Raw genomic sequence first — 21,765 nt, forward strand, 5'->3', positions numbered from 1 at the left:
CTACTCACATTCACTCGTGTCGATCCACATTCAGCACAGAAACCACGCAGGTGAGCGAGTCCTTCTCGCCCACAATACGTATTCTGGCAGCTCCTTCCCGACTCCAAGCAGGCGGCAGGTGCGACCGTACGCGGCACAATGTGCATCTGGGACGAGGCTCGCTGGTCGGAACTACCCCTCGATTGAAGTGATTGGTCAGCTGAAGGCAAAATTACAAAGTGGAAGAATTACAGTGACTACTAACAAAGCAAACAAGATAGTGCAACTAATCTCGCAAGCTAAACTTACCAATATTAACCAGGAAGTTCATAAAGCAAAGGGTGCAGTAGCCCTCCTTGTCCTCTGTGCCAAAGTATGGACAGCCATCCTGACGACAGCATCGCAGCAGTTCGGTGGAAGCGACGTCATGAGGTTTCTTGGATGTGTCAAAATTTTGGATCTGGAAGCAATTGTGGCATAACCCTCTCAAGGAGACCTCACCAATGGCCTTACACTCCGGCACAATGCAAACTCGAGGCCGCGGAGGAACGGAAGCAGTTGGAGATGCCGGCTGTTGTGATGCAGCAATGATGAAATTGCGTTGCGATGAGAGACGGGGTTTTGCGGAAGCTTTCCGTTGCATGCACGATGTGCAGAAGCCATCAGTTTCTGCCGTGAATGGGCATGAAGGTGTTCGACATTTGAGAGCAAGGGAACTTTCCTCACGGGACGGTGATGGCGGGAGAGCCAAAGGCTCACCCTTCGAGTGTTGCCGCTCAAAGCATTCGTGGCAATAAGAGCCGGTTCTTATCGAGCGGTTGTACTGGCAGCCCGGTGTCAGGCAAAGTTCAACAAGTGCTGACATGAAAGGGATCACAGTTTCTTGAGAGGAGCGAGGGTTTGCCCGCAAGTTATTTTCTATAGTTGGTGAAGGGGTACGACCAGCGACCAGTCCATTGGCTGTAGTGGGTGGACGTCGGCGAATGGCATGCTTAACCAACTCGTAGAAGTCTCGGGCAAGGTCAAGACCTTCTGGCTGTGAGGGTTGTCCCAACCTAGACAGAGAGACAGCTACAGAGGTCAATTGGACAGTGAGGTAAACCTTTTATTGTTATTACACTTGTGAAATATTTTACTTTACAGAGATCAAGCTTCATTCAAGAGAGGGCAACGGAGGAGGTGAGAAGGTGACATCAATAGTCGAGAGGAGAGATGGCAGCCAGGAGATGGGAAATTTGGGTGAAGAACAAAGAAACTGGCAACAATGGCAGGGACAAACACGACAGAGGGAATAAGTAAAGAAAAGACATGCACGGAAAGGAAAAGGTGATAAAAAGGGTAAATGTGAAAAACATGTCGGTGGATGGAAGAGGAAACTTAGTTAGAATAGAAAACATCAGGAACAGGAATAGGGAACATCACGAGATGGCGAAAGTTCAATGTCGAAGGAGTTGAAGAAAGAACATAACTCGACAGGTTCAGAGGTGATTCCACAATCAGAAGAAGATGAGGAGAAAACAGTGAAGGTGAGAGGTTGATCAATATCTGGGAAGGGCAATGAAGGAAAGATTGATGGCTGAGCGACCACAACTTGGTGAGGCTCAAGAGGGATGAGTATCTGACAGAAGTGACGTCATAGAAAACAGGAAGGCAACCAGTGTATCTGCAGTGGGAGAGGAGCAGATCCCTGCCAAGTGACTCTAATTACCCTTGGATTCCATCTCTTTCAGATGCACAATGTGAGATCCGATGGCAACAGCAAACAGAGGAGAGCCATGTGGCACCGCCTTGTATACAGCGAACAGAGGAGAGCCATGTGGCACCGCCTTGTACACAGCGAACAAAGGAGAGCCATGTGGCACCGCCTTGTATACAGCGAACAGAGGAGAGCCATGTGGCACTGCCTTGTACACAGCGAACAGAGGAAAGCCATGTGGCACCGCCTTGTACACAGCGAACAGAGGAGAGCCATGTGGCACCGCCTTGTACACAGCAAACAAAGGAGAGCCATGTGGCACCGCCTTGTACACAGCGAACAGAGGAGAGCCATGTGGCACCGCCTTGTACACAGCAAACAGAGGAGAGCCATGTGGCACCGCCTTGTACACAGTGAACAGAGGAGAACCATGTGGCACCGCCTTGTACACAGCGAACAGAGGAGAGCCATGTGGCACCGCCTTGTACACAGTGAACAGAGGAGAACCATGTGGCACCGCCTTGTACACAGCGAACAGAGGAGAGCCATGTGGCACCGCCTTGTACACAGCGAACAGAGGAGAGCCATGTGGCACCGCCTTGTACACAGCAAACAAAGGAGAGCCATGTGGCACCGCCTTGTACACAGCGAACAGAGGAGAGCCATGTGGCACCGCCTTGTACACAGCAAACAAAGGAGAGCCATGTGGCACCGCCTTGTACACAGCGAACAGAGGAGAGCCATGTGGCACCGCCTTGTACACAGCAAACAGAGGAGAGCCATGTGGCACCGCCTTGTACACAGTGAACAGAGGAGAACCATGTGGCACCGCCTTGTACACAGCGAACAGAGGAGAGCCATGTGGCACCGCCTTGTACACAGTGAACAGAGGAGAACCATGTGGCACCGCCTTGTACACAGCGAACAGAGGAGAGCCATGTGGCACCGCCTTGTACACAGTGAACAGAGGAGAGCCATGTGGCACCGCCTTGTACACAGCGAACAGAGGAGAGCCATGTGGCACCGCCTTGTACACAGTGAACAGAGGAGAACCATGTGGCACCGCCTTGTACACAGCAAACAAAGGAGAGCCATGTGGCACCGCCTTGTACACAGCGAACAGAGGAGAGCCATGTGGCACCGCCTTGTACACAGCAAACAGAGGAGAGCCATGTGGCACCGCCTTGTACACAGCAAACAAAGGAGAGCCATGTGGCACCGCCTTGTACACAGCGAACAGAGGAGAGCCATGTGGCACCGCCTTGTACACAGCAAACAGAGGAGAGCCATGTGGCACCGCCTTGTACACAGTGAACAGAGGAGAACCATGTGGCACCGCCTTGTACACAGTGAACAGAGGAGAACCATGTGGCACCGCCTTGTACACAGTGAACAGAGGAGAGCCATGTGGCACCGCCTTGTACACAGTGAACAGAGGAGAGCCATGTGGCACCGCCTTGTACACAGTGAACAGAGGAGAACCATGTGGCACCGCCTTGTACACAGCGAACAGAGGAAAGCCATGTGGCACCGCCTTGTACACAGCGAACAGAGGAGAGCCATGTGGCACCGCCTTGTACACAGCAAACAAAGGAGAGCCATGTGGCACCGCCTTGTACACAGCGAACAGAGGAGAGCCATGTGGCACCGCCTTGTACACAGCAAACAGAGGAGAGCCATGTGGCACCGCCTTGTACACAGTGAACAGAGGAGAACCATGTGGCACCGCCTTGTACACAGCGAACAGAGGAGAGCCATGTGGCACCGCCTTGTACACAGTGAACAGAGGAGAACCATGTGGCACCGCCTTGTACACAGTGAACAGAGGAGAGCCATGTGGCACCGCCTTGTACACAGTGAACAGAGGAGAGCCATGTGGCACCGCCTTGTACACAGTGAACAGAGGAGAGCCATGTGGCACCGCCTTGTACACAGTGAACAGAGGAGAACCATGTGGCACCGCCTTGTACACAGCGAACAGAGGAGAGCCATGTGGCACCGCCTTGTACACAGTGAACAGAGGAGAACCATGTGGCACCGCCTTGTACACAGTGAACAGAGGAGAACCATGTGGCACCGCCTTGTACACAGCGAACAGAGGAGAACCATGTGGCACCGCCTTGTACACAGTGAACAGAGGAGAGCCATGTGGCACCGCCTTGTACACAGCGAACAGAGGAGAACCATGTGGCACCGCCTTGTACACAGCGAACAGAGGAGAACCATGTGGCACCGCCTTGTACACAGTGAACAGAGGAGAACCATGTGGCACCGCCTTGTACACAGTGAACAGAGGAGAACCATGTGGCACCGCCTTGTACACAGCGAACAGAGGAAAGCCATGTGGCACCGCCTTGTATACAGCAAACAGAGGAGAGCCATGTGGCACCGCCTTGTACACAGTGAACAGAGGAGAACCATGTGGCACCGCCTTGTACACAGTGAACAGAGGAGAACCATGTGGCACCGCCTTGTACACAGCGAACAGAGGAGAGCCATGTGGCACCGCCTTGTATACAGTGAACAGAGGAGAACCATGTGGCACCGCCTTGTACACAGCGAACAGAGGAGAGCCATGTGGCACCGCCTTGTACACAGTGAACAGAGGAGAGCCATGTGGCACCGCCTTGTACACAGTGAACAGAGGAGAGCCATGTGGTACCGCCTTGTACACAGTGAACAGAGGAGAGCCATGTGGCACCGCCTTGTACACAGTGAACAGAGGAGAGCCATGTGGCACCGCCTTGTATACAGCAAACAGAGGAGAGCCATGTGGCACCGCCTTGTACACAGTGAACAGAGGAGAACCATGTGGCACCGCCTTGTACACAGTGAACAGAGGAGAGCCATGTGGCACCGCCTTGTACACAGTGAACAGAGGAGAGCCATGTGGCACCGCCTTGTACACAGTGAACAGAGGAGAACCATGTGGCACCGCCTTGTACACAGTGAACAGAGGAGAACCATGTGGCACCGCCTTGTACACAGTGAACAGAGGAGAGCCATGTGGCACCGCCTTGTACACAGTGAACAGAGGAGAACCATGTGGCACCGCCTTGTACACAGTGAACAGAGGAGAACCATGTGGCACCGCCTTGTACACAGTGAACAGAGGAGAGCCATGTGGCACCGCCTTGTACACAGCAAACAAAGGAGAGCCATGTGGCACCGCCTTGTACACAGCGAACAGAGGAGAGCCATGTGGCACCGCCTTGTACACAGCGAACAGAGGAGAGCCATGTGGCACCGCCTTGTACACAGCAAACAGAGGAGAGCCATGTGGCACCGCCTTGTACACAGTGAACAGAGGAGAACCATGTGGCACCGCCTTGTACACAGCGAACAGAGGAGAGCCATGTGGCACCGCCTTGTACACAGTGAACAGAGGAGAACCATGTGGCACCGCCTTGTACACAGCGAACAGAGGAGAGCCATGTGGCACCGCCTTGTACACAGTGAACAGAGGAGAGCCATGTGGCACCGCCTTGTACACAGTGAACAGAGGAGAGCCATGTGGCACCGCCTTGTACACAGTGAACAGAGGAGAACCATGTGGCACCGCCTTGTACACAGCGAACAGAGGAGAGCCATGTGGCACCGCCTTGTACACAGTGAACAGAGGAGAACCATGTGGCACCGCCTTGTACACAGCGAACAGAGGAGAACCATGTGGCACCGCCTTGTACACAGTGAACAGAGGAGAGCCATGTGGCACCGCCTTGTACACAGCGAACAGAGGAGAACCATGTGGCACCGCCTTGTACACAGCGAACAGAGGAGAACCATGTGGCACCGCCTTGTACACAGTGAACAGAGGAGAACCATGTGGCACCGCCTTGTACACAGTGAACAGAGGAGAACCATGTGGCACCGCCTTGTACACAGCGAACAGAGGAAAGCCATGTGGCACCGCCTTGTATACAGCAAACAGAGGAGAGCCATGTGGCACCGCCTTGTACACAGTGAACAGAGGAGAACCATGTGGCACCGCCTTGTACACAGTGAACAGAGGAGAACCATGTGGCACCGCCTTGTACACAGCGAACAGAGGAGAGCCATGTGGCACCGCCTTGTATACAGTGAACAGAGGAGAACCATGTGGCACCGCCTTGTACACAGCGAACAGAGGAGAGCCATGTGGCACCGCCTTGTACACAGTGAACAGAGGAGAGCCATGTGGCACCGCCTTGTACACAGTGAACAGAGGAGAGCCATGTGGTACCGCCTTGTACACAGTGAACAGAGGAGAGCCATGTGGCACCGCCTTGTACACAGTGAACAGAGGAGAGCCATGTGGCACCGCCTTGTATACAGCAAACAGAGGAGAGCCATGTGGCACCGCCTTGTACACAGTGAACAGAGGAGAACCATGTGGCACCGCCTTGTACACAGTGAACAGAGGAGAGCCATGTGGCACCGCCTTGTACACAGTGAACAGAGGAGAGCCATGTGGCACCGCCTTGTACACAGTGAACAGAGGAGAACCATGTGGCACCGCCTTGTACACAGTGAACAGAGGAGAACCATGTGGCACCGCCTTGTACACAGTGAACAGAGGAGAGCCATGTGGCACCGCCTTGTACACAGTGAACAGAGGAGAACCATGTGGCACCGCCTTGTACACAGTGAACAGAGGAGAACCATGTGGCACCGCCTTGTACACAGTGAACAGAGGAGAGCCATGTGGCACCGCCTTGTACACAGTGAACAGAGGAGAACCATGTGGCACCGCCTTGTACACAGTGAACAGAGGAGAACCATGTGGCACCGCCTTGTACACAGTGAACAGAGGAGAGCCATGTGGCACCGCCTTGTACACAGTGAACAGAGGAGAGCCATGTGGCACCGCCTTGTACACAGTGAACAGAGGAGAGCCATGTGGCACCGCCTTGTATACAGTGAACAGAGGAGAGCCATGTGGCACCGCCTTGTACACAGTGAACAGAGGAGAGCCATGTGGCACCGCCTTGTATACAGTGAACAGAGGAGAGCCATGTGGCACCGCCTTGTACACAGTGAACAGAGGAGAGCCATGTGGCACCGCCTTGTATACAGTGAACAGAGGAGAACCATGTGGCACCGCCTTGTACACAGTGAACAGAGGAGAACCATGTGGCACCGCCTTGTACACAGCGAACAGAGGAGAGCCATGTGGCACCGCCTTGTACACAGTGAACAGAGGAGAGCCATGTGGCACCGCCTTGTACACAGTGAACAGAGGAGAGCCATGTGGTACCGCCTTGTACACAGTGAACAGAGGAGAGCCATGTGGCACCGCCTTGTACACAGTGAACAGAGGAGAGCCATGTGGCACCGCCTTGTATACAGCAAACAGAGGAGAGCCATGTGGCACCGCCTTGTACACAGTGAACAGAGGAGAACCATGTGGCACCGCCTTGTACACAGTGAACAGAGGAGAGCCATGTGGCACCGCCTTGTACACAGTGAACAGAGGAGAGCCATGTGGCACCGCCTTGTACACAGTGAACAGAGGAGAACCATGTGGCACCGCCTTGTACACAGTGAACAGAGGAGAACCATGTGGCACCGCCTTGTACACAGTGAACAGAGGAGAGCCATGTGGCACCGCCTTGTACACAGTGAACAGAGGAGAACCATGTGGCACCGCCTTGTACACAGCGAACAGAGGAGAGCCATGTGGCACCGCCTTGTACACAGTGAACAGAGGAGAGCCATGTGGCACCGCCTTGTACACAGTGAACAGAGGAGAGCCATGTGGCACCGCCTTGTACACAGTGAACAGAGGAGAGCCATGTGGCACCGCCTTGTATACAGCAAACAGAGGAGAGCCATGTGGCACCGCCTTGTACACAGTGAACAGAGGAGAGCCATGTGGCACCGCCTTGTATACAGCAAACAGAGGAGAGCCATGTGGCACCGCCTTGTACACAGTGAACAGAGGAGAGCCATGTGGCACCGCCTTGTACACAGTGAACAGAGGAGAGCCATGTGGCACCGCCTTGTATACAGTGAACAGAGGAGAGCCATGTGGCACCGCCTTGTACACAGTGAACAGAGGAGAACCATGTGGCACCGCCTTGTACACAGTGAACAGAGGAGAGCCATGTGGCACCGCCTTGTACACAGTGAACAGAGGAGAGCCATGTGGCACCGCCTTGTACACAGTGAACAGAGGAGAACCATGTGGCACCGCCTTGTACACAGTGAACAGAGGAGAGCCATGTGGCACCGCCTTGTATACAGCAAACAGAGGAGAGCCATGTGGCACCGCCTTGTACACAGTGAACAGAGGAGAACCATGTGGCACCGCCTTGTACACAGTGAACAGAGGAGAGCCATGTGGCACCGCCTTGTACACAGTGAACAGAGGAGAGCCATGTGGCACCGCCTTGTACACAGTGAACAGAGGAGAGCCATGTGGCACCGCCTTGTACACAGTGAACAGAGGAGAGCCATGTGGCACCGCCTTGTACACAGTGAACAGAGGAGAACCATGTGGCACCGCCTTGTACACAGTGAACAGAGGAGAACCATGTGGCACCGCCTTGTACACAGTGAACAGAGGAGAGCCATGTGGCACCGCCTTGTACACAGTGAACAGAGGAGAACCATGTGGCACCGCCTTGTACACAGTGAACAGAGGAGAACCATGTGGCACCGCCTTGTACACAGTGAACAGAGGAGAGCCATGTGGCACCGCCTTGTACACAGTGAACAGAGGAGAGCCATGTGGCACCGCCTTGTACACAGCGAACAGAGGAGAGCCATGTGGCACCGCCTTGTACACAGTGAACAGAGGAGAGCCATGTGGCACCGCCTTGTACACAGTGAACAGAGGAGAGCCATGTGGCACCGCCTTGTACACAGTGAACAGAGGAGAGCCATGTGGCACCGCCTTGTACACAGTGAACAGAGGAGAGCCATGTGGCACCGCCTTGTACACAGTGAACAGAGGAGAACCATGTGGCACCGCCTTGTACACAGTGAACAGAGGAGAGCCATGTGGCACCGCCTTGTACACAGTGAACAGAGGAGAGCCATGTGGCACCGCCTTGTACACAGTGAACAGAGGAGAGCCATGTGGCACCGCCTTGTACACAGTGAACAGAGGAGAGCCATGTGGCACCGCCTTGTACACAGTGAACAGAGGAGAGCCATGTGGCACCGCCTTGTACACAGTGAACAGAGGAGAGCCATGTGGCACCGCCTTGTACACAGTGAACAGAGGAGAGCCATGTGGCACCGCCTTGTACACAGTGAACAGAGGAGAGCCATGTGGCACCGCCTTGTACACAGTGAACAGAGGAGAGCCATGTGGCACCGCCTTGTACACAGTGAACAGAGGAGAGCCATGTGGCACCGCCTTGTACACAGTGAACAGAGGAGAGCCATGTGGCACCGCCTTGTACACAGTGAACAGAGGAGAGCCATGTGGCACCGCCTTGTACACAGCGAACAGAGGAGAGCCATGTGGCACCGCCTTGTACACAGTGAACAGAGGAGAGCCATGTGGCACCGCCTTGTACACAGTGAACAGAGGAGAGCCATGTGGCACCGCCTTGTACACAGTGAACAGAGGAGAGCCATGTGGCACCGCCTTGTACACAGTGAACAGAGGAGAGCCATGTGGCACCGCCTTGTACACAGTGAACAGAGGAGAGCCATGTGGCACCGCCTTGTACACAGTGAACAGAGGAGAGCCATGTGGCACCGCCTTGTACACAGTGAACAGAGGAGAGCCATGTGGCACCGCCTTGTACACAGTGAACAGAGGAGAGCCATGTGGCACCGCCTTGTACACAGTGAACAGAGGAGAGCCATGTGGCACCGCCTTGTACACAGTGAACAGAGGAGAGCCATGTGGCACCGCCTTGTACACAGTGAACAGAGGAGAGCCATGTGGCACCGCCTTGTACACAGTGAACAGAGGAGAGCCATGTGGCACCGCCTTGTACACAGTGAACAGAGGAGAGCCATGTGGCACCGCCTTGTACACAGTGAACAGAGGAGAGCCATGTGGCACCGCCTTGTACACAGTGAACAGAGGAGAGCCATGTGGCACCGCCTTGTACACAGTGAACAGAGGAGAGCCATGTGGCACCGCCTTGTACACAGTGAACAGAGGAGAGCCATGTGGCACCGCCTTGTACACAGTGAACAGAGGAGAGCCATGTGGCACCGCCTTGTACACAGTGAACAGAGGAGAGCCATGTGGCACCGCCTTGTACACAGTGAACAGAGGAGAGCCATGTGGCACCGCCTTGTACACAGTGAACAGAGGAGAGCCATGTGGCACCGCCTTGTACACAGCAAACAGAGGAGAGCCATGTGGCACCGCCTTGTACACAGTGAACAGAGGAGAGCCATGTGGCACTGCGGATGAAGGCCTTGTATACATTTACAAACCGAGTGCGGGCAAAAGAATGAGTGACGCAGAGTATTCCAAGACATCACCCTGCACTTCAAGCCAATTTAGATGGATGATTGGTCCATAAAAGATCATGGCAGATTGTTCGTCCAATGAGCTCCAAAAACTGCATTTCTGCTTCAGATTCATTGTAGAAGTAGATTGAATTGATGGTGAGTCGTGCAGTCTTTACTGAACACCCCGAGTGTCTTTGACCAAGACACATTGAATGACATCATCCAGGTAATTAACCAGTTCATTATCTGTTTCTTTCTTGTTTGTTTTTTCTCCCAGATGAGTGGACAAGGATGTGGTTAGAGTCCGGCTGTCATTGGTGTGAAGGATATTCCAGCACAGATGGAGCCATCTTGAAAAGTAATAGCAGGTTTTTCCAAAGAGGTAAAGAGGTATAAAAGTAGGAAACGATCAATCCCACACTGCTCTTAAGGACAGCAGCCAACAAGGTTGGGGCAGGATATGAGATGATCACACAGAGCTGGTCAGGAAAGAAGAGGGTGACAAAACAAACAAAACACAAACAACACACACACACACACACACACACACACACACACACACACACACACACACACACACACAACACACAACACACAACACACAACACACAACACACAACACACAACACACAACACACACACACACACAACACACACACACACACACACACACACACACCGGTGACGCCATCTTTGTGACATCGCTTTTTCTCTCCGCACTTAGCCGGGCAATTGAGGAATTTCCTCCTCTAGATGGATGCTACCCTATGGTTGTCTGTCTGTGCTCCATCCTTTAAATGCTGAGCCTCAACCAAGGAAGCGGCACACCGTTTTTAAGTCTTTGGAATGACTTGGCTGGGGTTTGAACTGTCGACCTCCCAGACTCAGAAATATCCATTTTTAATGGAATAAATTTCACAAACCATATCCAAATTAAAACTGGGCCACATCCTCATTACCATGGAACCTTCTCTCCAGGTGCAGGGAAATTCTCACCGTCGTGCAGCCACGTGAGATAAAGTACACGGCCCTTTACCAAGCAAGCCGTTGTAACCAAGCGATGGGATTCTGGAACAGCAGTTGCAATCATTTTGGGGTTTTATTTGCAAGAGAATCTGATCCAAATCATTATTTATCAATCGTGGAGAGAGTGAGCAGATTGCTGTGAAGAAGCAATACCCCGAGGTCGTGCGGCCGACGACCACAGGTTTATACACTCAGCTCGTGATCATGGTGGATCACAACGTTTTCAAAAATCTATAATAATCACATAACCTATTAAAAAACCCACCGGACAAACATTTATTACAGACAGAGGATTTATTGTTCGACAAACGGCATCAATTAGGGGAAGGAGATGGGGACATGATGAAAACGAAACAGAGTAATCACATTTTAGGATCTGGATTAGCTCGAACTTCAGACACTCCAACTCCATCCACTCCACCAAAAAGCAAACCTTTCAAGCCCATGGAAGACAAGGTAATGTCAGGTTGAAATGGGAAACCAAAAGGTGAGTATCTTCCTTACCTGGCGAGTGTGATGACGCGTCTGTTGGAATCGGTCGTGCTCTCCGTGCTGACATAGTGTTGTAGAAACTCACTGGCTTGGCCTTCCTCGGATGCCATGAGCATCCGAACAGGCAATGGATTTCCACGGCTGTTGGACAGTGGTGCAGACCAACGTACACCACTTTCCTCTACGCAAACAAATGGGAACATGTTAAGTACACGGTTGTTTTCCTCATTTTACATGAGGGAGACTGGAAAGACATGGGATTGTCTATTCTCTTCAAGTTTGAGCTGCCCTAATTCTGATGTGTTTCAGAAACAGCATTAGAGTAGAGGACAGAGCAAGAGATAAAGAGGAAGAGAGATAGAAAGGAAGAGAGATAGAGGGAAAGAGAGAGAGGAAGATAGGAAGGGAGAGTGAGAGAGAGTGAGAGAGAGTGAGAGAGAGTGAGAGAGAGTGAGAGAGAGTAAGAGAGAGTAAGAGAGAGTAAGAGAGAGTAAGAGAGAGTAAGAGAGAGTAAGAGAGAGGAAGAGAGAGGAAGAGAGAGGAGAGAGAGAGGAGAGAGAGAGGGAGAGAGAGGGAGAGAGAGGGAGAGAGAGGGAGAGAGAGTGAGAGAGAGAGGAGAGAGAGAGAGAGAGGAGAGAGAGAGGAAGAGAGAGAGAGAGAGAGAGAGAGAGAGAGAGAGAGAGAGAGAGAAAGAGAAAGAGAAAGAGAAAGAGAAAGAGAAAGAGAAAGAGAAAGAGAAAGAGAAAGAGAAAGAGAAAGAGAAAGAGAAAGAGAAAGAGAAAGAGAAAGAGAAAGAGAAAGAGAAAGAGAAAGAGAAAGAGAAAGAGAAAGAGAAAGAGAAAGAGAAAGAGAGAGAGAAAGAGAAAGAGAGAGAGAGAGAGAGAGAGAGAGAGAGAGAGAGAGAGAGAGAGAGAGAGAGAATATATAATGTCATAGGTCAGCACTTGTAGCATACAAAGAAAAAGGATATTTTTCATGAGTTCTACACGTGGAACGTTTGGTTTCTTCGTTTCATCTTGGGTACCAGGTCAGCATTGCCAATCGTGCAGAGTTACAAAAGCAAACAGAATGTGTATAAAAAGTTTAGGCCTCCACTCCGAGTGAAGGACTTATTTAAAAGACAAACAACAAGACAGTCTACAGAACTTGCATCGAGAGTAAATTTATTTATGGAACTTTAGGAATATTCATCACAATCTTGTGACGTCTAAAAACAAACGTTCTCAAAAATTATGGATTTATGCTTCGAACCTGAGATTTTCTTTTTCTCAAAGAAACAAAAATAAATATATTGGCAGTCGTGGGAAGGGAAAGGTATATTTAACGATTTAACGATGAGTCTCAAATACAATCCATTTCAGCAAACTATTCCCATGATAACGTATCTGCATTCCTTGTGGCACGACAACTCGGGATCGGTGCCTCAAGACCATCGAGCTGGCCGTTCCATCCGATTGTATGGAAGTGAACTTGCATTTAAACTTTTACAACAAGAGCTCCTTCATGTTTTGATCCTATAGAGCATGCACGGAGTTTAAAAATAGTCCTTGCCCTAAAAAAAAAAAAAAAAATTCCAGAATAAAATGAAAACGGCAAAAATCACTAACTATTCAGGGAATTATCTGACCGAAAAAAATTTGTAGGTTTTGGTGTAAAAAAAAAATATATATATTTGGTCTTTAAAAGTCCTGAGAAGAGGTGGAATGAGGGAGGACGCAGACACTCGTGGTTCAGGCGCTCGAGACCACTTCCTGAAAGCCTACTTGCCTCGTTTCCCTTGCGGTTTGGGACTTTTGTTGCCGAGTACATTGCCTATTATGGGATTTGGGTGCCGTGTTCGGAGCCTACTGTTTCTGCTCTTACTCACAGAAGTATGAGAAAGCCAAAAAAGAAAAAAGAAAAAGGGGTACAATGTCTGCATGCAAGGACAGCAGACACCACACAATTCTACACCCTCATAGATAAGCTATTGGTTCCACTCTCCACGACGTTTGCCGAACCCGCATGACACACACCGGGAATGCATGATCGTTTCGACACCCGTTACCTTTATCGGAAAGAATATATTTTTACTTCTTTCCCATGTTTCTGGTTATCTCCACCACTGAAGGTGGGCGGTGGTTACATTTTCACCAAAAATTTGCGGACCGATTCAGACAAAATTTGGTGGAGCAGTTGAGTGTGTGACAAGGACGAATAGATTCGATTATAGTGAAGATCCAGATCCGGATGCAACAATTTTTTTTTTTAAGTGATTCGTCACCATTGAGAGATGGGGACAAAAATGATATACAGCATGATATCTCAAAAAGTTAGATGGATTCGGACAAAACGAGGTGGATGAGTTGGGTAGGTGACGAGAACAAGCCGATTTGATTTTGGTTCAGGTTTGGATCCAGATCCGGCCTATCAGTGGGATACAAAACATCAACTGTTCAGCCTGGTGGAGGTATGTTCTCTATCAAGCGCCGTTCTAGTTGAGGTTTTGTTTTTTTTGCTTGGCCTGGTGATCCTGACAAAATGTTCCAACAATCTCCTTGCAGTAAAGGCTCATTTATAAAGATGCAATTTAATAAATATAAAAGCAAAAATACAAGCAGCACATGGTTTGATCACAACACCATTTGCCAATCATGGCGTTGACAGCACCACCGATGCAGTTTGTTGATCACTCAGACATTTCTTCTCGAAAATAATGATCTGTTCCCAGTAGGTCATCAAGCCACCCCTCCTGAGGGAACGAAAACTCACCCGCGGCATCGGGGTCACGTGCCGGCACCAGAGGTACAAAATGGCTGTCGCTGTATCCCAGAAATATTGGATGATGGAACGTTTGCTGTGTAGGCCAGTACAGCGGGAGGTACACACCGTGAACATGCAGTGGAGAGAGCGAGCTCGCGCTCCAAAGGGTTCTCATCACTCGATCTACAGAGGAGGGAGGGAGGGTTTGGAGTTACGATCAAGTAGATCAATCGGTTTTGATGGAGATTATGTCGGTTTGCTTTTTACGTCATCGTATCGAACCTGCCAAAATGACGATCGGCCTGCGCAGTACGTTTGCCATCACAAAAATGTGCAGCTCCTCCAGGCACTCGTAGCGCAAACCTTCGTTTCCAGGCGTCTCACAAGGACGTGCCGCAAGCACAACGCGGCTCCACTCGGCCTCCCAGTCCTGAAAGACCGAAAGCAGATTTGACTTTCCTAAAGTCGGACAAGCTTGTACTAGACTTTTACCTTATTAGGAATAAAATTCCAGAGAAGGTATTGTCATCGCACACCATCCGTCCCTCTGTCTGTCTGTTCGTCTATCTCGATTTATCTGGCCAAACCACTGGGTCGATCCGACTGTAATTTGGCAGCAACATTCTTCTCCTGACTGGTAACAGGGCTTGCAAAGCTCGTTATGGTCACGTGATTTCAAATCGGTCAAAATGGCCGACTTAGTAAATTTCGTCCAAAATCTTCTTCTCCAGACCCACCAGTCAGAATGCCACCAAATTTGGGTTAAACAATAGGCCAGAGCTCAGATAAGCTACAGGTCCAGTGGTCCTATTTTTCTATAACCAGTGATGTATGTGGCATTACTAAAACGACACACAGATGTAACCCTCAAACTCTTGGTCTGCCTACCACCTTTTGATTACAAGTATGCGGTCCAGGGGGAAACACACCTGAGGAGCGTACTTCAAGCCAGTTCCCACATCAGCCAAGTTACGCTCTCTCTGCCAGCGGCAGAAAAGGTCGGCAGGTACTTGTCGCTGCCTCAGAACATCATGAAGTGCCTTGCGCAGCGTCAGGTCACGGTCATCAACCCCCCACAGAGCCAGTGACAGAGCATGCAGCAAGCAGTTTCCATCACCTGCATGGGACAGTTCAGAACAAAATTAACAAGAGCGACAATTGCTTTGCAATACATGTCCCCTACCGATGTGATATTTTCTAAGGACACAAGTCTGTGAAAAACTGACGAAACACCCTGAAACTTGAACTTGTTCTGCAACTTATCATAATAAAGCCATGTACCTAGTGACATCTCTATTATAATACCAAGCTTGCACACTAAAAACTCGGCTCGCCGTCACACGATCCCTATGAAACTGCTGTGGCACTTAGCGGACATGCCGACAATGTTTGGGAAGTCTTGGCGTTCCATAGTACCACTTGCATTTTGCACAATGCGTATTTTTGTCATTTCCCGTGTACGGTCTGTCGTCTGCTACCAGCTATGTTGTACTGCTATCCCGTGCATGTGCACTGGTATCGCTAGTTGAATATGTTCCAGGGTATGGGGAGGAAGTTTGAAAAAGGACAGGTGGGACGGATGGACGGATGTTTTTAATCCTGCAGGGTGTCCATATTATACTCTCTCCTCACCAAAAAAAACCTGGTGGAGGAGACGGTTTAGTCGCCGACAACCCGACCATGGAACAGGTTAGTGCAGGTTTACATGATACCAGTAGCAAGTCACAGATCTCATCTGACCTGACTTGACAAGAACCAGGTAAAATATACAATAAGTAATGTTATTTACCTTAACCACCAGTTAAAATACAATAAGTCATCAATCGTATATTTTGATTGGAGGGAAATGTTCCACTCGCTTAATGAACCTGTTATCAGTTTGTCGAATGGAAATTGAACAAAAGGTCCAACTACAAGCTGATCGTTGTGCAATGCTTGGAGCATACCAGGTGTGCGCAGGGCATAAAGAGGTGTTCCACACTGGCTCCAGTTCACCAGACCATGACCACAGAGTTCTGCGAGCATGCCACTGTCAAACAGCCTGCCAAGACCACGCCATTGAGAGGCCTGGGTTATCGAATCGTACACGACCAGGCTATGGTGATGAAAAGTCCTGACCGGAGGGGGGGGGGAGACAAGTACAGTGTATCATGCGTGTGCATACATGTGCGTGTGTTTGCGATTCCTCAAATAACAAAGTTTGTTGGAAGATCAAATCTCCATAAGATTGTCCTCGTCCCCGAGGTTTGATCTGACAAACCACAAACTTCCCACTCGGTATTCCATTTGGAATCACCATAGTGCAGTACCACATCAGCACACACTTGACATAGCTCTCACTCAAATTACCATTTGAAATCCTCAATTTTACAACCCTTCTATTTCTGGGTATATCTGTAAAACGGTTTGAGTAACCTGATGAACTAGTCTTGCTTGTGAAGGTGAGTGAGTATCCATGGTAACAATTTTAACTAGGTTGGCTCAACAGTTGGGGTGATCATTTTCCCACAACAATAGACAAGGTCGTGATGGTATACAGGCAAAGAGAAGCACCCGTGTTGGAGTACAACTTTTGGGCAAAGCCTAAGAAGGACAACTTGATGGTTTGGAAAACCTAACATCAATCCAGACTGGCAAGAGGACAATCAGGAATCAAAACAACTTTATCGATGATTTGAGAGGAACTGAAAGTCACATGTTGTGAAAAAACCCACTGAATTTCCCGAATTCCGTTCGAAAATGCCGAATCTATCTACGGTTAATATCTACTGGGGAGAGGGGGGTGGAAGGGGGGTGGGTGTGGAAGGGGGAGGGGGAGAGTTTTATGGTGGCCGGAGTGCTAATCCTGCCACCAACCTTCTAATCAGAAGTAACCCAACTGCAGGACGACGTCTGCAGACGCAGTTGGGTACTAGATATTGGGAGAGGGAGAGGGGGATGGAAGGGGGTTGCGGCATGATTTGGATGAAAGTTCAAAGGGAGCACAAAAACGAGTACAAGGTAAACCAACGCTCAATCCCTTTTAACCTTGCCCCAGTCATCATGTCCCATGTAACCCATCATGCGTCCACTCACTGGAGATGTGGGGCAGCCCAGGTCCCACCCGTCGGTTGAGTGGAGACCAAGTCTGCCGCAATGGAATCACGCAGTTTTGAAGCTTTAAGAAGATTTGCTTCATCCAGGGAATGCGGCAGTGAGAGGAATATGGCATCTCCATCACTGCTGGGGAAGAGTTGGGTGAAGAGGGAGGTTAAAGGGGGGTGAGAGCACAATGCATCAGACACAACATGTGAAGTTTCCTGCAGGAGTTTTTACATGCACAATACACAGAGCTCCGTCATCCACATTGCTCAAAACACGGAATGACACGTGTGACATCCACCACCCTGCCTCTACACAACATGCCAGCTCAGGTTAAAGTTCACGCCCCCGCCCCACCTTCCCCCAGCAACACATTCCCAATGACATTCCTCTCCCCCCCTACCACCACCATGACCCACCAGTTCCAGTTCACCCCCTCACAACACATTCCCCATGTCATTCTTCTCTCCCCCCTCCACCACCATGACCCACCAGTTCCAGTTCAACCCCCCCCCCACAACACATTCCCCATGACATTCTTCTCCCCCCACCCCTCCACCACCATGACCCACCAGTTACAATTCACCCCCACCCCCCCCAACACACATTCATGACCTGCCAGTTCTAGTTCACCCCCAACACATTACCCATAACATTCCTCTCCTCTCCACCCCCCAACACATTACCCATAACATTCCTCTCCTCTCCACCCCCCCAACACATTACCCATAACATTCTTCTCCCCCACCCCTCCACCACCATGACCCACCAGTTCCAATTCACCCCCACCCCCCCCAACACACATTCATGACCTGCCAGTTCTAGTTCACCCCCCAACACATTACCCATAACATTCTTCTCCCCCCACCCCTCCACCACCATGACCCACCAGTTCCAATTCACCCCCCACCCCCCCAACACACATTCATGACCTGCCAGTTCTAGTTCACCCCCAACACATTACTCATAACATTCCTCTCCTCTCCTCTCCACCCCCCACCCCAAACAACACACATTACCCATGACATTCCTCTCTCACCACCCATGAACCACCAGTTCCAGTTCAACCCCCCCCCACAACACATTCCCCATGACATTCTTCTCCCCCACCCCTCCACCACCATGACCCACCAGTTCCAATTCACCCCCACCCCCCCAACACACATTCATGACCTGCCAGTTCTAGTTCACCCCCCAACACATTACCCATGACATTCCACTCCTCTCGCCCCTCCAAACAACACACATTACCCATGACATTCCACTCCTCTCGCCCCTCCAAACAACACACATTACCCATGACATTCCTCTCCCACCACCCATGAACCACCAGTTCCAGTGCACCCCACCCCTCTCCATGACATTCCTCTTCCCCCCCAAAAACGATACTGGTTTTCCCCCTCCCACGACATGCCAGTTCCAGTGCACCCCACCCCCATGACATTCCTCTTCCCCCCCAAAAACGATGCTGGTTTTCCTCCCACGACATGCCAGTTCCAGTGCACCCCACCCCCAATGACATTCCTCTTCTCCCCAAAAAACGATGCTGGTTTTCCCCCTCCCACGACATTCCAGTTCCAGTGCACCCCACCCCCCATGACATTCCTCTTCCCCCCCAAAAACGATACTGGTTTTCCCCCTCCCACGACATGCCAGTTCCAGTGCACCCCACCCCTCTCCATGACATTCCTCTTCCCCCCCAAAAACGATACTGGTTTTCCCCCTCCCACGACATGCCAGTTCCAGTTCAAACCCCCAACAACACGTGTGTCCCCTGTGCCAGTGAGAAAAGGGCGGATCATGGTTGCTGTAAAACCAACACACAATTCCAAGATGTCCTGGTGTTGGCTTAGTGGTTCGGGTGGTGACTTGGGATCTTCGGGTCCTGAGCTCAACCCCCTAATCGTTGAATTAACACCAGGGGGGTTGACTCAGCCCGTCATCCTTCTGAAGTCTGCGAAATGAGGACCAGTGCAGCAGCCAAAAGGTTGCACATGAAGGGAAGGGTTGTTAATGGGTTTATTTAAATGTGGTGTTGGTGCGGCACAGGCATGATGGGCCGAATGGCCTCCTCCCAAAGCATGAATTCCTTGCAATTCCTCGTCCTCCCTCACAATTACATCCTTAACAAACAACCTGCTCCGCTCGACACGACAAGTTTATCAATCTCCATGTCCTGGTCAATCAGACGGCTCGAGGGGTGTTTTCGATCGGATCCTCCAGAGATAAAAATCGTCTCGGGTTTATAAACATTGCAATGGAGCACGTCCACCGAGGTCACGTGATCGCGCTCGCACGTCACATGACCACTCAAACGATCCACGAGCGGCGCGAGTCCGGTCGGTGACCATTTGAACCCAACCCAACGTGAGTTGCGCGTCACCCGAGGTCACGTGATCGTGCTCGGACGTCACGTGACCACTCAAACGATCCACCAGCGACGCGAGTCCGGTCGGTGACGATTTGAACCCAACCCAACGTGAGTTGCGCGTCACCCGAGGTCACGTGATCGTGCTCGGACGTCACGTGACCACTCAAACGATCCACCAGCGACGCGAGTCCGGTCGGTGACGATTTGAACCCAACCCAAAGTGAACTGCGCGTCACCCAACGGCACTTTTACCGGAGCGAGGTTCGAGTTGGCAGGTTAAACGTGTCTCATGGAGGCTGAATCGGGACCGAAGGATCATCGTTAAATCAAGAGAAAGGTAAACGGTGAAAAAAAGAACATTTTAAAAACGAATAATCACCACAGCGCTCTCTGGTGCGGGTCCAAACACAAGCAAACAAACTCGTTATTCAACAACAAATGGTTAAGAGTCGCCGCCAACGGGTCGGTTCAAACAAGGTCTCCACACTTGGTGAACACGACACATCGTCCATTTCGCAGCTGTTCGTACAAACCGGTCGTGGATCGTGTTCACTCGAAACGTGTTATATAAACAAAACCGAGCAACAGGAAACAAAAATATACACCGCCTGAAACCAGAAGCACGGTACAAAGCGAAAACGATGACGTCACAAAGGATCCAGGTTAACCACCCGACAGGGTCACAAAGGATCCAGGTTGACCACCCGACAGGGTCACAAAGGATCCAGGTTAACCATCCGACAGGGTCACAAAGGATCCAGGTTAACCATCCGACAGGGTCACAAAGGATCCAGGTTAACCATCCGACAGGGTCACAAAGGATCCAGGTTGACCACCCGACAGGGTCACAAAGGATCCAGGTTAACCATCCGACAGGGTCACAAAGGATCCAGGTTAACCACCCGACAGGGTCACAAAGGATCCAGGTTAACCACCCGACAGGGTCACAAAGGATCCAGGTTAACCACCCGACAGGATGAACAGCTCAATGAGGGGGGGGCGGGGGCGGGGCCTCGCACGGACACGCACGGATCTCGAGTCCAAGCACGAGTCGCTCACCCAGAGTCTCCGGCGCTGTTCGCAGCAAGCAGAGCCCGTTCAAGCGTCGCACTCGCCATGACCGTCTCACAATGGCGATTCTTTGGACAATTTATCAAGATGGGGAAATCACCCGAGAAGGGGGCGGGACTGGGCGGGGGGGGCGTGTCACTTTCTGGAAAGTCCCGAATCACGTGCTGGGAATCCCCCCGAGGATCCGCCTCTCGCCTTACGACCACGCCCCTCATTGGAATCTTCAATCATCGGTTTATTTGTCAACAAGTCAAACGAGAAGAAATGAACTTTACAAACCGGGAAACATGATTCCTTAATGGCTCAACATGTCAGGTTTCGAAACTATTTGACATTAATAATCATATTATCGATAACATGTTCCCTTGACACGAGTTACAAGGACCTTCAACATGGATGGTAGTCAGGGTTCCAAACTCAGAAAGACCGCTATTTTAGGAGTTACCGGACACCGCTTCCTATACTTTGCAGACCTCATTTTTTTTTCTTTATTTTCGTGTCTTAGGATTAATAATCAAGAGGCCTGCTCGGTCATCTCGATTGCGAACATCTCACAAATTGTATTTGAGCATACGTACCCACCAAAAAATGGGTGCGATTTTCGGTATCACTAATTTTTCAAAAAACGTTTCATAACTTCTTCAAATATCAAGTTAGACAGTTGATTTCAACCCCCTAGTAAGGACGTTGGCATGGTCTTTCATATGCTGAGGTCACATGTGTCAAATTTCGCCAATTAGAGGTTGAAAAAGAAATTACGTTTCAGTGCAAATTAACCCCCAAAAAATAGCTGAATCAGCAGTAAATATGTTTTCATTCATCTTCAACTTGATTTTGTGCTCTCAAAATAACTTCTAGTCGATACAGTAGGGTCAATTAATATTTATTTAACATATATATA

General features: G+C 50.5%; 1 protein-coding gene and 1 long non-coding RNA gene across 3 annotated transcripts in view; one reads left to right on the plus strand and one right to left on the minus strand.

Moving 5' to 3' along the window:
- The window catches only part of TNFAIP3 (TNF alpha induced protein 3), a 23,486-nt gene extending 2,484 nt beyond the window's left edge, over nt 1–21,002 (minus strand). The window contains exons 1-9 of one of the 2 annotated variants that reach the window (XM_085858502.1): nt 20,853–21,002; nt 17,417–17,560; nt 16,288–16,454; nt 15,271–15,458; nt 14,624–14,771; nt 14,351–14,524; nt 11,612–11,780; nt 289–1,034; nt 9–199 (exon numbers count right to left, since the gene is read on the minus strand). In XM_085858502.1, coding sequence (XP_085714628.1) covers nt 9–199; nt 289–1,034; nt 11,612–11,780; nt 14,351–14,524; nt 14,624–14,771; nt 15,271–15,458; nt 16,288–16,454; nt 17,417–17,560; nt 20,853–20,911 — 1,986 coding nt within the window. In that variant the 5' untranslated portion in view covers nt 20,912–21,002. Of the gene's footprint in view, nt 1–8; nt 200–288; nt 1,035–11,611; nt 11,781–14,350; nt 14,525–14,623; nt 14,772–15,270; nt 15,459–16,287; nt 16,455–17,416; nt 17,564–20,852 lie in introns of both variants that reach the window. The other variant, XM_085858501.1, reaches the window with a different exon arrangement.
- The window catches only part of LOC147011363 (uncharacterized), a 22,325-nt gene continuing 20,422 nt past the window's right edge, over nt 19,863–21,765 (plus strand). Inside the window, exon 1 of the long non-coding RNA XR_015052057.1 lies at nt 19,863–20,130. This is a non-coding gene — a long non-coding RNA (uncharacterized LOC147011363). The remainder of the gene's footprint in view (nt 20,131–21,765) is intronic.

This window comes from Eptatretus burgeri, chromosome 15 (genome assembly GCF_056783735.1).
Source record: "Eptatretus burgeri isolate ZD-2024b chromosome 15, Ebu_testis_v1, whole genome shotgun sequence".
NCBI classification, from domain to species: Eukaryota; Metazoa; Chordata; class Myxini; order Myxiniformes; family Myxinidae; genus Eptatretus; species Eptatretus burgeri.